Below are 16036 nucleotides of genomic sequence, written 5' to 3'. Positions count from 1 at the left end.
CACGTTATTCATACATACTGTATATCTGTGTAGTGTCAAATGTGGTGATCAATCAATTCAACAATGTTGGCCCTAAATGAACTGAAGCAAAGCAGATGAGAAAGTGTTTCATTTCTATTAACAACAGGCTGAGAGGAAACTTTGGTCCATGTGTAACACAGCAGTGATGGTTACAGCATTCATCCTCTGCTTCAGTGGATCAATCACATCTGAAATGAAAAAACAATAAAGCCACATTTAATTTTCTTTTTCTTTTCTTTCTAGAATTATCTTTTGATAATGTTTGTTGTTGTGAGGATTAGGACACAATGTGACAAGATGTGCCAGCTCAGATATTTTTATACTGCGTTTTATTTTATGTAGACTAAATTTGTGAAAGTGAAAGCATAGAATACAGTTATTTAAGTTTGTTTTGTGTGTGGTTTTATGATTTGAAAAATAAGAATTAAAACATTTTAAAAAATGCATTTATCAGTTTTTTTTTTTTTAATCATAAATTATTATACATTTCAGGGGACTCCATTTTAATTCCAGGTGACCCAACATGGGGTCACGACCCCAAGGTTAAAAAAGGCTGCATTACATTATAGTGTGCAGGAGTAGGGGGTACATGGCCTCAGGTTAAATGTTTGAAGGGGTACGGACTGTGAAAAGTTTGGGAACCACTGCACTAGAACAATTGTTTACAGGAATTTAGTGAACAAAGCTGAGTGTTTTTTAACTGTAAATAATATATATGTAAACACTATTTAAACTATAAATGAATAATTACGTGTCTGGTCATTTAAAAAAATATTAATTCGGAAAACGGGTTTTTTTTTACTGACTACAATGCTCCATTGTATTATTATTATCAATATTATTAATAATATTATTCTTGTTGTTTGTGGGCCTAAAGTATTTTCAAAATCTATACGGAATTATTCTTTATTTTTGTTAACATTATTTTTCTTTTTTAACAATTATTATGAATTGTATTCAATACCCAAAAAATATAATTATTAAGTAAGAATTCAAATACCTTATTTTGATATAAAATATGTTATTATTGTTGTTATACATAAAAACATACATTCAATCTTCATAAAATCTGGTCAGAATTTTTTTATTTATCACCAAATGTTTTGCCCAGAGCTCACAGTAAACATGGTGATGCTGTGTTTAGTTGTTATGCTGCAAAGAAGTGGAACAAACTGCCAGCAGAGCTGAAGTCAGCATCTAATGTGAACATTTTTAAATCACTGCGTATGATTGAGAGGGAGATTTTTGGTCATATTGTTGATGTAATGTGTTTATTGATTATTTTTATTTTTTGCTGACTTTAATGTTCTTATTGATTTTAAGCTGTTGAATGTTTCCTGTTGCACTTTTTGATCATGTAAAGCACATTGAGTTGCCTTGTGTATGAAATGCGCTATACAAATAAATTTGCCTCGCCTTGGTGCAAAAGACATGAGTGGGCTAGCCTGGAATCTATCTTAATCTCCTTGTATTTTTCATAAAGGTGATTAATCTGGAAGTGCTCACCAGACGATTGAGTTCTGGTGGCTGAGCGGAGCGGGACAAACACGCAAACCACTCAAACGATGAGCGGACCTGACGACAATAGCGTGACAAGCGTAGTTCTTTTTCCCTAAACAGAGCCATCAGATGAAAACATTGTGTAGTACGGTACAGACTTACAGTTTTAAAGCCTCTTTTTGTTGTTGTTTCAACAATATATACAGGTCTAATTGCATTGAATCTTCTTGAATTTTTTGTTTTCAGCCTGATGATCTAGCCTGCAAGCGACTGCCAGCACCACTCTTTACAAACACACTGATCTAACTGTAGTCCTGGACCTCCATGGGCTTGTGGGGTGGCCTTGACCTGGGTGGCTTGCTGGGGTGTTTTGGGTGCCTCTGCGCGGGCGTGCGTCCCTTTCGGGTGCTCTCGTGGTCCCTGGGTGGTTTGGTGTTACTCTCCTGCCTCCTCCGTGCACGTCTGGGTGGCCCTTGGGGCTGGGGGCCTGCATGTTTCTCTGCCATTCTTTCCTCTTGCTCTCTGTCCCCCTGTCTCGTCCTCCCCTCCTCCTCCACCTTCGCCCTGCGCCTGCTCTCCCGTTGGGTTTGGCGTGGGAGTCTCCTGTCAGCCAGGGATGCTGGTGGGGGGGCTGTGGACAATATGAATAAAAAAATATTAATGCAGGTGGTGCTTTACGAGCCAGGATAGCTTATTTCACTAATCTTTACGTGTGCAAGTTCTTAAAAATAGATACAGTTCAATTGTGGATGGGAGATGAAGGAAGTTGTCTGTGTTCACCTTATCCTTCCAGTGGATGGCAGTCTCATCACATGGGTAAGGTCCATCGTTGTATGCATTGTGCTCTGCATGTTTGTACTGCTTGCACAGATGCATGTTTGAGATGGTCCTTTCCCCAAAAAGCTGAGGAAGCATGTACATCATGTGAGGCCGGCCACTTGGTGCAACTGCATTTCTGCTTCTCTGAATGATGTGGGTGTTCCACAGGTGAACAATATGCTGAAGTTCTTTCTGAGAGGCACATAAACATAAAAAACACTATTTTAAAATGACAAGACACTATCTGGATTTAGCTGAGCAAATAGACAAATCTCTTACTATTCAAATAATACATGTTTTGCAACATTATGAACTCAGGAAAAAGGTCAGCTGACAATCTGAACAGATCGGGTTGGGCCATATCTCCTTGAGAATACCCAAATTTGGCAGATCTTGGAAACTAAGAAGAATGAGTATGATTTTATCAAGAGTGGGAGACCATGTGGAAATACCAGGAGCTTGGGGGGGGGGGTGTGTTAGATGATGACACATACGGGCAGCCTTGCTTCTGTTAGACTACCCCAGTGGATTTTCATGTTTCTTGGACTCATTACACTGCTAAACATGCAGCCATTATCAACAGCACACTCTTAAACCATTAGCCTGAATGGTCCTGAATATATTTTGGCTCTGGTAACATTTTTTGCAGAATGTATCACATCTGACAATTCATTAATATAACTAATAATTAAGAAATTAACCACAAGACAAACGTCACCTTAAGTACACACATACACACATCAATGGTATTTAGACAGGTGAAAACCCATATGGAAAAGAAATAGAACATTTTTACCAAATGTTTATATTTTATCTGAAACTTGTATGTTAAATGCATGAAAGTCTAAGCAAGTACAAGATCCCTAGTAAATATTCATAATGGAAATGTATACAATTTTAGAACTTACAAGTACTTTATAAGACATTAACTCCACATACAAAATTCTTATTAGATATGTATAATATCAAAGTTATATGATTTTGGCAAACTAAAAATCTTGCAAAGTGATGTATAAAAAACTTACAAGGGCATACGTACAATTGGCATTTATGAGAAATTAAAAAAAAAAATCTTTAAATTAAATTGAGATGGAACTCTTACAGTTCATGTAAAAGTTTTTGCTAATGTTAGCACTTTATCAATTCCTGTTTTTAAAGTCACCTCTCTTCTCTCAAGTATTGATATTTCTTAATTGATTTGAAGAAGAATATAATGATGTGTACCTGTGTACCATGCAAGTACTGCAAGTAAGGCTTTAAATTTCAAGTAAAGTTAAAATAAAATAAAATAAACAAAAAATCCTCGCTGTCTTACTGTGGTAAGAATTTTATTTCGCACAAAATTTGCATGTTATATAACAAAAGTCACATTTATTTTGATAGTTCAAAAAGCGGAAGTGGATGTTTTTCTTTTTACAAAACCCAGCAAGCTGAAGTGCATTAAAAGATCACTGAAATAATTGATTGGCCCCTGTACCTCACTCTTTTTTATTTCATATATAGCACAAACATAATTAGTTAGTTAGTATTACACTCAGATATGGGCTGTTACTTTACAGTTAAATAGGTTTTAGGGTTTTCTCACTGTAGTTACAGGTCAATTACTTTTTCCATTTCAACAACCTTGATGGCAGAATGTGTGAGGTTTTACACACATATATAGCAGTAATCCAGTATATCCTCCGTCCACAATGAGTGAAAAATATGAGTCTCGCTGTCTGTGATGTTGTCAGATTACAACGTCACATTAAGCCTTTAAACAATTACGTGATAATTTAGTGTACGTTCATTCATTTACAGTAGTATGTCTTTAGGAATTTACATACAATTGAGCTGGACTGTGAACATTGAATATACAAACATGGTCTAACAACATGAGTACTGTTTATGGCTTTGTGGAAGCCTGTGGGGAAGTGCACATTTGACGTGTAACTTAGTGGGGTTCTGATAAGAGAGCCTCTGGTTAACTTCTGCACTGTGCAATTACCATAGTTTCCTATGGCATACAGACACTGATCACCCATGTCAATGAAGTGTGGGACTCTAAAAATAGTCCCATCCTTCAAAAGTACAATAGAGTTGTTTCTTTGTTTTGCTTTTGCTGTAGGTATGACCATGAACAACCTCTCCATTTACAAATATCCTCTTGCAGTAATTCACTACAGAGTCAATGGGTGCAGGGCAGCTGGTTCAGAAACAGATATTATTCTTACATTTGGAGGACCAAGGGCAGTCACCTCATTGAACTTTGCAACTTTCTTTACATGGTGCTTTTCTGTTCTCATTTCACGACAGAAATCTTTAACTTCTGCTGGGGCATTTGTTAGAAACGTCTTTGTTAAACGGGGAAAAGCACGAGATAACAACACTCGTTTGCAGATTTGTTGTGGTACAGCTTGACTACTTTTTACTTGTTTCAGCAGGTATCCTTTGAAATCTTCAAACATAAATGCTGAGTCGGCCCACAAAGGGCCGAAATGCACAACGCTTTGGCTTAAATGCAGAAGTGAATGAACATTAAATGTCATGTGCTCTTTCCCATACAGTGATTGCACACCTCCAACAAAGTACACTAATGCATCATGGGCATGATTTATCTGTTCAGCATTTAATTCAGAACTCAACAAAATGCTTATGCCCTCCATCAATAATGCCCAGTGAACATGATACTTCTGGGGAAGTAGACCTTTCAGAACTGGCAAGCTATAGTACAGAAGCCAGTGTTGCCATTCATGGGCTTTCTAGAATTTTCGATCAGTGAGAGATCTCGGAACTCGCGCAACACTTCCTGGAGGTTTTATTGACACAAGTCGTCTGTCCATAATTGCCGTTTGTGTGCCAATGTACCATGGCTCAGCATTGCTCTTTGTTTCAAACCACAATGTTGCCAATTGTCTGCACACGCCAAGCAAAACACAATGCATGTAGTCAGGGACCATGCCATTGATTAGATCAAACTCAGCTAAATCTACGATAGCAGATGAGCCTTTAATGCCCAAAATGTTCTTTTCTCTTTCAGCATTTTGTCCAATTTCTACAGTAGTTTTATGATTTCTGTAGTTAAGTTTTTCCTCTAAGCATGTGTAAACCCTTGAATTTCCTTTTCCCTTCCTTATTTGATCTCCAGGATGAAGGCAGACCCCACAGCCATATTCACCATTAAGTTGTTTAAAATTTTGTACCAATGGCCTTGCTACTGCATCACACACACAGCACAATGAATGCACCTTTGCACGCCTCCACGACTGATCACAAGGATGCTGCCACTCAAAGCCAGCTCGTGAAAGATTGTTACATTCCTCCACAAATGGTTTCAAAAAGCAGGTCATGTCTGGCTTTCTGGATCCAAACCACATAAAAGTACATGCTTATCTCTAATATCAGGGGGTATCTCATTAACGCAACACAGTATTGGCCAAATACTGAATCTAGAGGACTGAAAGACTGGTACACCATCACAATTAAATGTTAGGGATAAGAAATCTTCTTCACTTTTTGATTTCAAGCTCTGATATAAAGTCCCATCACATATATCATTTATTCCATGCCTACGGTCATCAGTAAGAAAACAAAAATCATACATACCCTGATTTTCAAGAATATCTTTAAGTTGATCCTTTAACGGAATACTGATAAAGAAATGTCCTCCGTGTAAACTGTCTTTTGCTGTGATGGATGACAAATATGACACACATGTTAAGGTCCCTTATTCTGATTGAGAAGTGCCAAGGTACTTAGTACATACTCTGCAGTAGTGATGGCGTTGAAATGTATCTACAATACCAGCTGATGGTTTTTCCAAAAAGTACTTGCTTGTTGGAACTGCACTTGTCCCAGCAGAATGTAACTTTAGAAGTGTCAGCAGATCTTCAGTTAATACACCAGTAGTGTTGTGTTTCAGTGCAAAGGAGAGAATGGAGATGAAACTCTGCCCTTCCGTTAGTCCATGGGAGTGAACAACATCCATGTCTTGAGGGACATTTTCCTAAAATTACAGGGGAAAAAGCACTCTTTTAAAAACACAGATATAGAAAGCACAACACAAGATCAGAGTCTTTGTACAGTATCATGAAGTGCAGGAATAATGAGCACATCTGGTTATCTATTTTTTGACTTGTACGAATAATGACATACCAGATAATAGAATGAACTTAATTGTGTTTAATCTCACCTGTTCCAATGTGGAAAGGTCTGCTCTTTGCACTTCTGTTTGGCTGCCAGCGTCATCATTGCTCTGAGAGCTCTTTTTTGAACATGATGGACCATAGAGGAAGAACAAAAGTCCATTAGTCATCAAAAACATCAGAAAAAGAAGAGGAGATAAGACTGTGAAGGTTGTGTAGTTTCAGAGACAGAAAAAGAGTAATGGTTGTAGTTTCGTCTCACCTGTGCTTCATTAAAAGTTTCTGCTCTCTGCTCTTCTGTTTGGCTGTCATCTTCATCACTATCCTTGGAAGAACACACATGCCCAATATTCATTTAAAAAAGAGACTAGAAGGGGAGCATTGAGTCTGGGACAGGAACAAGGCTTTAGAGACTGTAATTTGAGAGAGACAGAAAACAATACTCTTGTCTTACATGGCTTATTGTTGAAGTTTCTACTCTCAGCTCATTTGTTTTTCTGGCATCTTCATCACTTTCCTGAGGAGAAAACCCTTGTCAATAATAACAAAGAACGATAAAGAGACAGAAAGGAGTGATGAACATGGCACACAGAGAAAGATTCCGACCAGTAAGAGTGTCACCAGTTGACTTATTGTGAGTGTCTCTGCTCTATGTTTGCATGGCTGGCTGGCATCTTCATCATGTTCCTAGTAAGCACACACATGTCCATCATTCATTATAAAAGACTAGTGCAGTGCCCGTCGGAAGTATGTATTCATGTGGGAGCATAAGGGGTATATTTGCGGGTGCAAAATGTGGGTGCAATTTTCCTGGTTTAATTCTATGGGTCATGTGCATGACTTCACTTTTATATTTTTTTTGTATGGTGTATTTTTCTGTATCGTATGTTTTTTGGAGCCATGTGTATTTGTGTATCTTTCTGTTGTCTTTTTGTGCATAAATGTTTGCTGTAACTATTTTTTTTATGTATTTATCTTTTTTAAATGTATATTTTTTTGGAGTCATGTGTATTTTTGTATAATTGTTGTTTTTGTTGCTATAGTAGTGTTATTCAGGAGTCATTTTGTGTATTTTTTGTATAAACATTTAGTTTTGTGTATTTTGAGCCATTTTCATATTTTTGTTATATTTTTCTGTAAATGTATGTTTTTTTTAAGTCGAGTACAGTGCCCGTCAGAAGTATGCATTCATGTGGGAGCAACAGGGGTATATTTGCGGGTGCAAAATGTGGGTGCAATTTTCCTGGTTTAATGTCATCATTGTGTTTTTTTTATCTTTCAGTTGTCTTTTTGTGCATTTTTTGGATAATTATTGTTTTTTGTTGCCATTGTAGTGTGATTCTGGAGTCATTTGGTGTATTTTTTGTATAAATATTGTTTATTTTTTGTTTTGTTTTACTCATTTAGTTTATTTTTATTATAAATACTGTGTGTGTCTCTCCATCCATCTCCTCCGTGTGTTTTCTCGCGCGCGCGTCTTACACATAATCCGTCGCAGGTTGTTAAGAGAGACACAGAAGTACCACGAAAAATAAACGTTTTGCAACACCAACTCTCTAAACGGCTCTGTGTGAGTTCAGTATTTTCATCCCGGTGTAGTGCACGAACGTGCTTCAGCCGTGTGTGTGTGTGTTTACATTGTAGCCGCTAGCATCTTTCTTAGCACATAGAATAATATAAGAAAAACTCACCCTTGCACAGAACAAACAATCATAGTGGAGCCGTGTTGTGGACCCATTATTATTATTATTATTATTATTACTTCAGCCACTGCTTGTTACAGAAAAACTTAACATTGACGCTAAAACATTTAGCAAATATATCTCGAGTCACTGTCAATCTTTACTTCATACAAAACTACAGTACGCCAGTTAATTCAATTATTCATCAGCATGCATGGCTATACTGTACAGAGAAAGTTGGTCACACCAGTGCCACCACTGGATAAGTTTGTGTAGAGCCCTGATGATAATATACAAAAAATAGTATTAGCGAAAATAGTAATAGTAATAATAGTAATGGTTATAATAATAATAATAATAATAATAATAGCAATAACAAAGTAATATAATAAGAATCTAGTAAAAATAATATGATAAAAAACAATAAAAAATATTAAATAATGATATGGTAATATGATGATAATATAGCAATGCTAATAATACAATGATAATAAAAATATGATAATATAGCAATGCTAATAATACAATGAGAATACCAGTAACTATAATATAAAATATTAATAATTAAAAAGGAGTTTAAAAATATAATGATCATTATAATAATGCCAATAACATTAATAGAGTAGTACAATTATATAATAATAATAATGGCAATAACAAAATAGCAAAGAGAATCCAGTAACTGTAATACAATATTAAAAACAATAATAAACATAAAATAATAAGGTAATAGCAATATTAATAATAATACAATGAGAATACCAGTAACCATAAGATAAAATAAAAAAAGAATAATTTAATTATAACAATAACAATACAGTAATAGTACAATTAGATAGAGATATAATATTAATAGTGAAAGTAGTAATAGTAATGGTTATAAAAAATAAAAGCAATAACATATAATGAGAATCCAGTAACTATAATAAAATAATTAATATTAAAATAAAACAGCGTGTGCGATTTCCCCGGTTTAATTCTATGGGATATGAATATGATAAATGTGTTTGTTGTTGTTTTTTAACTCACTTTTATATTTTTTTGTTTGGTGTATTTTTCTGTAATGTATGTTTTTTGGAGTCAATATATGTATTTGTGTATCTTTCTGTTTTAGTATATTTAAATAAATAAATACGTATGTGTTTGAGACGCTGATAACCAAACTCCATAGACATTGTAGCGCCAATGGTCTTGGTTTCATCAGGTTGCTGTGTAAGACTAGGTCACTGTACACAAAATAAATAAACTATCATGATGTCATTAAGCATACATACTGTACATAACAGTTGACTGTGGTCAGCAAGCTGAATGAAAATCAGAGGCAGCCGTAGACATGTACCTGCTTAACTAAGCTGCTAAAAATGTTTATTGAATAAAACATACAGTGAAATGGGTTGACTGAACTTTTACATTTTTATGGGCTATAATTGGAGAAAAGCTTGGTTTGCATCTACCTCTGTGTATGATTTGAAAAGTAACTACTGTCTCTAAATAAACACAAACTATAGTATTGATATAACATTATTTGGCAGCGAAACAGTAAAAATAATAATAATAATTTCTTCAAAGCCACACTGGCTACTGGGAATTATTTTTGAAGAATTGAGACAAAGTAAAAAACAATGCAAAAGTTATAATTTGCTGTACTACAAACAGACAACTATCCACTGCATCAATTTATGAATAATTAAATAACAACTCAGATTTTTTTTAACAGTTTGCAAAATAAAAAACCAAAAATGTGGATTTAATAATATGCTAAAAAGAAAAACATGAACAACTACATATACAATATAAAACTAGACTCAAAGCAACTTATTTTTAAACGCCTCAAGCCATTCATTTTTTGAAATAGTCTCTGTACCAGTTGTATGTCTCAATGTACCAGTTGTATACAATATGTGACAGTAGATGATGTGGTAAATGGGACTCGAGGCAATGGATGCAATCATATTTCAGAAGGGATTTGGTGTCTCATATTGTTTGTTGGGACGTGGGGACCTCTGCTGGTCATTTTGGATTATGTTTTTCAAACACGACAGGCCGGCTAAGCAATTTCATGTCGAAATTTTAAAAAAACACCAAAACTTGATCTTTATGTAGCTTTTGTAAGGCTTTTAATGATGTATCACTCTGTGATAGATCATGTGCCTGCTTTATATTCTCTCTCCCTGTATGCTTTTATTCTGACACCATCACTTCCGCATGTCGGCTGAAAAAAAGCCAGACCGTTTCAGAGTTCAGAACGGAAAAAGGAAACAGCTGATTTTCTATTTTCAATTCTAAACGGGGAAAGGAGAATGGAAAAGGGAAACTGCTGTTTTTCAATGTTCAATTGTAAAAGGGAAAAGGAGAAAAGGACACGGGAAAATCGAAAAACAGGCCAATTTGGATTTGTTTTATGGTTTTTTGATTAAAACGGTAAAACGTTTTGTTTTTGTTTTTTGTTTGAAAAGGAGAGGAAGAAAAATGGTTATTTAATTTTGGTTTACAGATGAATTTGGGATTATCCAATGGTACCCAGACCCTCTCCGGTATAAAACTATCTTCTTCTCTCTCACTCGTGTTTACAGTCCGTGTCTGCTTGGCTGTGTGCACACGTGACTCTTGCTCATGTGAGGAAATAGATAAAGATGGTGCGCTCGCGCCCCCTCACACCCTGAGGTCAAAAGTTGAATAGGTTTCATTTCAGGGCCATCCAGAAGTGAAATAAAATTAAAATAAACATTTTGAAATTACCAAATTACTCCAAATCAGCAGACTCAGCAGACACACACACACACACACACACACACACACACACACACACACACACACACACACACACACACACACACACACACACACACACACACACACACACACACACACACACACACACACACACACACACACACAACACACACACACACACACACACACACACACACACACACACACACACACACACACACACACACACACACACACACACACTTGCTTTTATAGGTAGATAAGAGAAAGGGACAGTGACTGAGCTTTTAAAGGTTGTAGTTTACAAAATCAGAAGTTTTGTCTCACCTGTGCTGTCATGGAAGGTTCTGCTTGCTGCTGTTTTGCTTTGCTGGAATCTTCATTATTTTTCTGAGAAGAACAAAAATGCCCCTTATTTACAGAAAATGTAATAAAAATAAGGGTAGAGAAAGAGAGATATAGGTTGTAGTTTGAGAGTCTCAGTTTTAGTCTCACCTGTGCAATTATTGAATATTCAGCTCTTTGCTCATCTGTTTGGACGATAACTTCATCACTTCCCTGAGAAGAACAGATATGTCCACTACTCATTATAGGGGATATGAGCCAGGCTCAGAGAGATAGTAGTAGAGTCACACATTTAAGTGCAACTGTGACAGAGAGAACAAAGACTAATGAACTCGCAAACCAACAATAGTTTCTGCAAATGCTGTACCTATAAATTCAACATGATGTTACATCAACATTCTTTGTGCGCCTGGAACTGAGTTCATGTAACTGCAAACTATGCCACCAGTAAACAACTTGGAAAGCAGATCAAATACGTTAAGAGGGTACAATGAGTTCGCCTCATGAGCAGTGGCGGCTAGACCGGCGCCGCCCTCTCGTATAAGAGGGGGGAAAATGTAAAATACATTTTTACAAAATTAGTTATAAATGTCAGTTTTACCCACTAGTGTTTGCTTAAATGCAATAGAAATTATATAAACTACAATTCCCACCTAATGATATTCATTCACAAGTGAATTTCTGCACATAAATTAACCATTTATGTCATGAGGTGCCCAAGCAGTGCAGAAAAATAGCCAATAATTGGCCAGAGAGGTGGAATTTTCAGCACCCAAGGACCCTAAAATGCTGCCAAAGGTATGGCCCATATCTGCCAGTAAAAACAACAACACCCCGGAAATTGTAAAATAATAATACATTTTCAAGTCATAATTATGAGATATCTCATAATTGTGACTTAAAAATGTATTATTATTATTATTTTACTTTTCATATTATTTTTTTAACTGGTAGAAATGGGCTTCCAAACAGCAGCTTTGGAAGCCCTGGTTGTGCGTCAATCAGCAGGTGATGATGATATTGATGATGGTTAATTTAATGAACAAGAAGCAGCTTTGTGCACTTTGGAACTTCAAGTCGCCCTTTTCACAGTGTATGATATATATATGTTACATCTGGGTCACAGGTATTGTATAGATAACATAAAAGACTGTTTACTGTCACTGTGGAGTGAATAACACGTACATCTCACTAAACATGATTATTAGATGTAATAATAAAGTACATAATTACGTGAAATAATGTTTTTAACAAAAATAAGGATTTGATACACACACATTACAGTAGTAAAACATAAAGTAGTATAAATAATAACAATAATACAGATATTTACTCCAATGAAAGGTGTAAGGTTACAGTGATGAATTGTAAAGCTCGATCGCTACAGGCAGGAATGATTTAGCGCAACAACAATAAAGGATTCAGATTCTGTATGTTGCGACCATCAGAAGTAAGCTGGCAGTTGATCTGGACCGAAACAAATGCTTCGTTCTTGACCATAAAGGCAGCACACTGCACATTGCCTCCACAGATTGTTTGAGACTGGTTGTTAGTCATTTCTGAACCAATAAAAAATGTCATGGGGTCTGCTTCTCCGTGTGTAAAATTAGGTAAACGAGGTCACAACTTAACATGGAATCACTGTTTCCTCTGCGACCGACAATATATGGTAAGTTGACAGTAGGACCATGTCAAAATATCTGACTCAGTAGTCGAGTGTTAAATGCTGCCCTCTATGGATTTTGTTTTCTCAATGACGCTGGATCGATTCCGAGTGGAAGAAACTGAAGGGTTTGTTTTATTGAGACAAATTGTACTCATGCTCATTGTTTTATTGCTTCTTCACATTATACAGATTGTTAATTTTAGAACGTACAATAACATATCTGCATGATATTCAAGTGTGTTTATTTTGTTTTTTGCAGCAGGCTAATCCCACCACGATGCTCTACAGATTGCCACAGGAAATCATTCCTACCTGTGGCAATCGAACTTTACAATTTACCACTGTAACCTGACACCTTTGATTGTAGTAAATATCTGTATGATTGTTATTATTTATTCTACTTCATGTTTTACTACTGTAATGTGTGTGTGTGTGTATCAAATCCTTATTTTTGTTAAAAACATTTTTTCACGTAATTATGTACTTTATTATTACATCTAATAATCATGTTTAGTGAGATGTACGTGTTATTCACTCCACAGTGACAGTAAACACCGTCGTAAAATATCTCACTGCGTCGGTGAGATATTTGACACACACACACACACACACACAGATAAGAGAAAGGGACAGTGACTGAGGTTTTAAAAGGTTGAAGTTTACAAAATCAGAAGTTTTGTCTCACCTGTGCCGGTTGTTAAGAGAGACACAGAAGTACCACGAAAAATAAACGTTTTGCAACACAAACTCTCTAAACGGCTCTGTGTGAGTTCAGTATTTTCATCCCGGTGTAGTGCACGAACGTGCATCAGCCGTGTGAGTGTGTTTACATTTTAGTTGCTAGCATCTTTCTTAGCACATAGAATAATATAAGAAAAACTCACCCTTGTTGTGGACCCATTATTATTATTATTATTATTACTTCAGCCACTGCTTGTGACAGAAAAACTTAACATTGACGCTAAAACATTTAGCAAATATATCTCGAGTCACTGTCAATCTTTACTTCATACAAAACTACAGTACGCCAGTTAAGTCAACTATTCATCAGCATGCATGGCTATACTGTACAGAAAAAGTTGGTCACACCAGTGCCACCACTGGATAAGTTTGTGTAGAGCCCTGATGATAATATACAAAAAATAGTATTAGCGAAAATAGTAATAGTAATAATATTAATGGTTATAACAATAATAGTAATAATAGCAATAACAAAGTAATATAATAAGAATCTAGTAACAATAATATGATAAAAAACAATAAAAAAATATTAAATAATGATATGGTAATGTGATGATAATATAGCAATGCTAATAATACAATGAGAATACCAGTAACTATAACATAAAATATTAATAATTAAAAAGGAGTTTAAAAATATAATGATCATTATAATAATGCCAATAACATTATTAGAGTAGTACAATTATATAATAATAATAATGGCAATAACAAAATAGCAAAGAGAATCCAGTAACTGTAATACAATATTAAAAACAATAATAAACATGAAATAATAAGGTAATAGCAAAATTAATAATAATACAATGAGAATACCAGTAACCATAAAATAAAATTAAAAAAAGAATAATTTAATTATAACAATAACAATACAGTAATAGTAAAATTAGAAAGAGATATAATATTAATAGTGAAAGTAGTAATAGTAATGGTTATAAAAATAAAAGCAATAACATATAATGAGAATCCAGTAACTATAATAAAATAATTAATATTAAAATAAAACAGCGTGTGCGACGCACCGAGAAGTCCGGTTTTCTACATGTAACACGTCCGCACACAGAGCTGCAAACACAATCACATATTAACACTTTAAACAGTTGTACAACGTAAATAAAAGCTACCCGGCATTAACGCGGGCAGCTATGCACCCTGGTCCTTTTTGAACACATCTGCCATTGCTGAGGCAACAAACCACGCTCCCGGAAGTCGGTCGCCAGCTAAAATGGTCGCCACTTAAACTATAACACCGGCATGACACAGAATCCGCAGTTTTCCAGATGGAGAATTGAACAGGTTGAGGTCAATATCGACTCTAGTGAAACAGCGCGTTATTGAACAACAGTTATATGGTTTAAACAATGGGAAACGTGTCTGCAGAAGACTCACCAGTGGCTGATGGTTTCAAAACATCTCTTCAGAGAGCTCCCGTGTTTGAGAAGCTAACAATAGCATGGCACAGGAGGAAGTGGAGTCTGCCGTGGCTCACACACACGAACATCAGTGACTAACATCAGGCCCAATAAGTGAGACATAAGAGCTTTGCTAGCTTATCATTGCAAACTCGGCTGCTCAGACGTTCCTCTCCGGTATAAAACTATCTTCTTCTCTCTCACTCGTGTTTACAGTCCGTGTCTGCTTGGCTGTGTGCACACGTGACTCTTGCTCGTGTGAGGAAATAGATATAGATGGTGCGCTAGCGCCCCCTCACACCCTGAGGTCAAAAGTTGAATAGGCTTCATTTTGGGGCCATCCAGAAGTGAAATAAAATTAAAATAAACATTTTGAAATGACCAAATGACTCCAAAATAACAGATACACGCACTCGGGATATTTGGAAGCCGTCGAGCGAGTTTCAGGTCGAACTGGCACCGCGTCTGGGAGATATTTGCTCCATCCACACACACACATCAACACACACACACAGACCTCCCTTGAATTAATAGATATATAGAAGTAGATTAAATTTGTGATAGTGAAAGCATAGAATACAGTTATTTAAGTTAGTTTTGTGTGTGGTGTCATAGATTTGAAAAATAATAATTACAACATTTCAAAAATACATTTTAATCAGTTTAATTTTTTGATCATGAATTATTAGACATTTCAGAGGACTCCATTTTAATTCCAGGTGACCCCACATAGGGTCACGACCCCAAGGTTAAAAAACGCTGCATTACATTATAGTGTGCAGGAGTAGGGGGTACATGGCCTCATGTTAAATGTTTGAAGGGGTACGGACTGTGAAAAGTTTGGGAACCACTGCACTAGAATAATTGTTGACAGGAATTTAGTGAACAAAGCTGAGTGCTTTTTAACTGTAAATAATATGTATGTAAACACTATTTAAACTATAAATGAATAATTACGTGTCTGGACACAAAACTTCCTCACAGTGTGTGTAA

At 35.8% G+C, this 16036-nt stretch overlaps 1 protein-coding gene across 7 annotated transcripts; it reads right to left on the bottom strand.

Moving 5' to 3' along the window:
- Positions 1-2370: 2370 nt before the first annotated feature.
- Positions 2371-15291, bottom strand: LOC114459844 (uncharacterized). 7 transcript variants are annotated; one of them, XR_003673483.1, is made up of 10 exons: positions 15021-15291; positions 11375-11526; positions 11207-11269; positions 7071-7151; positions 6919-6981; positions 6727-6789; positions 6512-6583; positions 6086-6309; positions 5926-6006; positions 2371-2532 (listed from the first exon to the last, which is right to left on the bottom strand). XR_003673483.1 is itself a non-coding variant. In XM_028441996.1 (10 exons), exons 2-9 carry the CDS (start codon positions 11465-11467, stop codon positions 5959-5961), a joined length of 723 nt encoding a protein of 240 aa, XP_028297797.1. In that variant the 5' UTR covers positions 11468-11526; positions 15021-15291; the 3' UTR covers positions 2371-2532; positions 5926-5958. The 7 variants fall into 7 exon arrangements, 1 of the variants encoding a protein (XP_028297797.1); XR_003673484.1 differs by having other exon boundaries at positions 6086-6325; positions 6727-6784; positions 11375-11437; positions 15021-15078; XM_028441996.1 differs by having other exon boundaries at positions 6086-6325.
- Between the last annotated feature and the right edge of the window lie 745 nt (positions 15292-16036).

Source organism: Gouania willdenowi, unplaced genomic scaffold (assembly GCF_900634775.1).
Source record: "Gouania willdenowi unplaced genomic scaffold, fGouWil2.1 scaffold_357_arrow_ctg1, whole genome shotgun sequence".
Taxonomy (NCBI): Eukaryota; Metazoa; Chordata; class Actinopteri; order Blenniiformes; family Gobiesocidae; genus Gouania; species Gouania willdenowi.
Note: the sequence above shows the minus strand (reverse complement) of the source record. Positions and strands in the feature narration are given on the sequence as shown.

Coding starts and splice junctions, on each gene's coding strand:
- LOC114459844 (XM_028441996.1), bottom strand. CDS start 11,467: ATGAGTAGTGGACATATCTGTTCTTCTCAGGGAAGTGATGAAGTTATC. Junction 6,982..7,070: donor AACTGGTGACACTCTTACTG/GTCGGAATCTTT, acceptor TTTTCTCCTCAG/GAAAGTGATGAAGATGCCAG. Junction 6,007..6,085: donor AACGCCATCACTACTGCAGA/GTATGTACTAAG, acceptor CATCCATCACAG/CAAAAGACAGTTTACACGGA.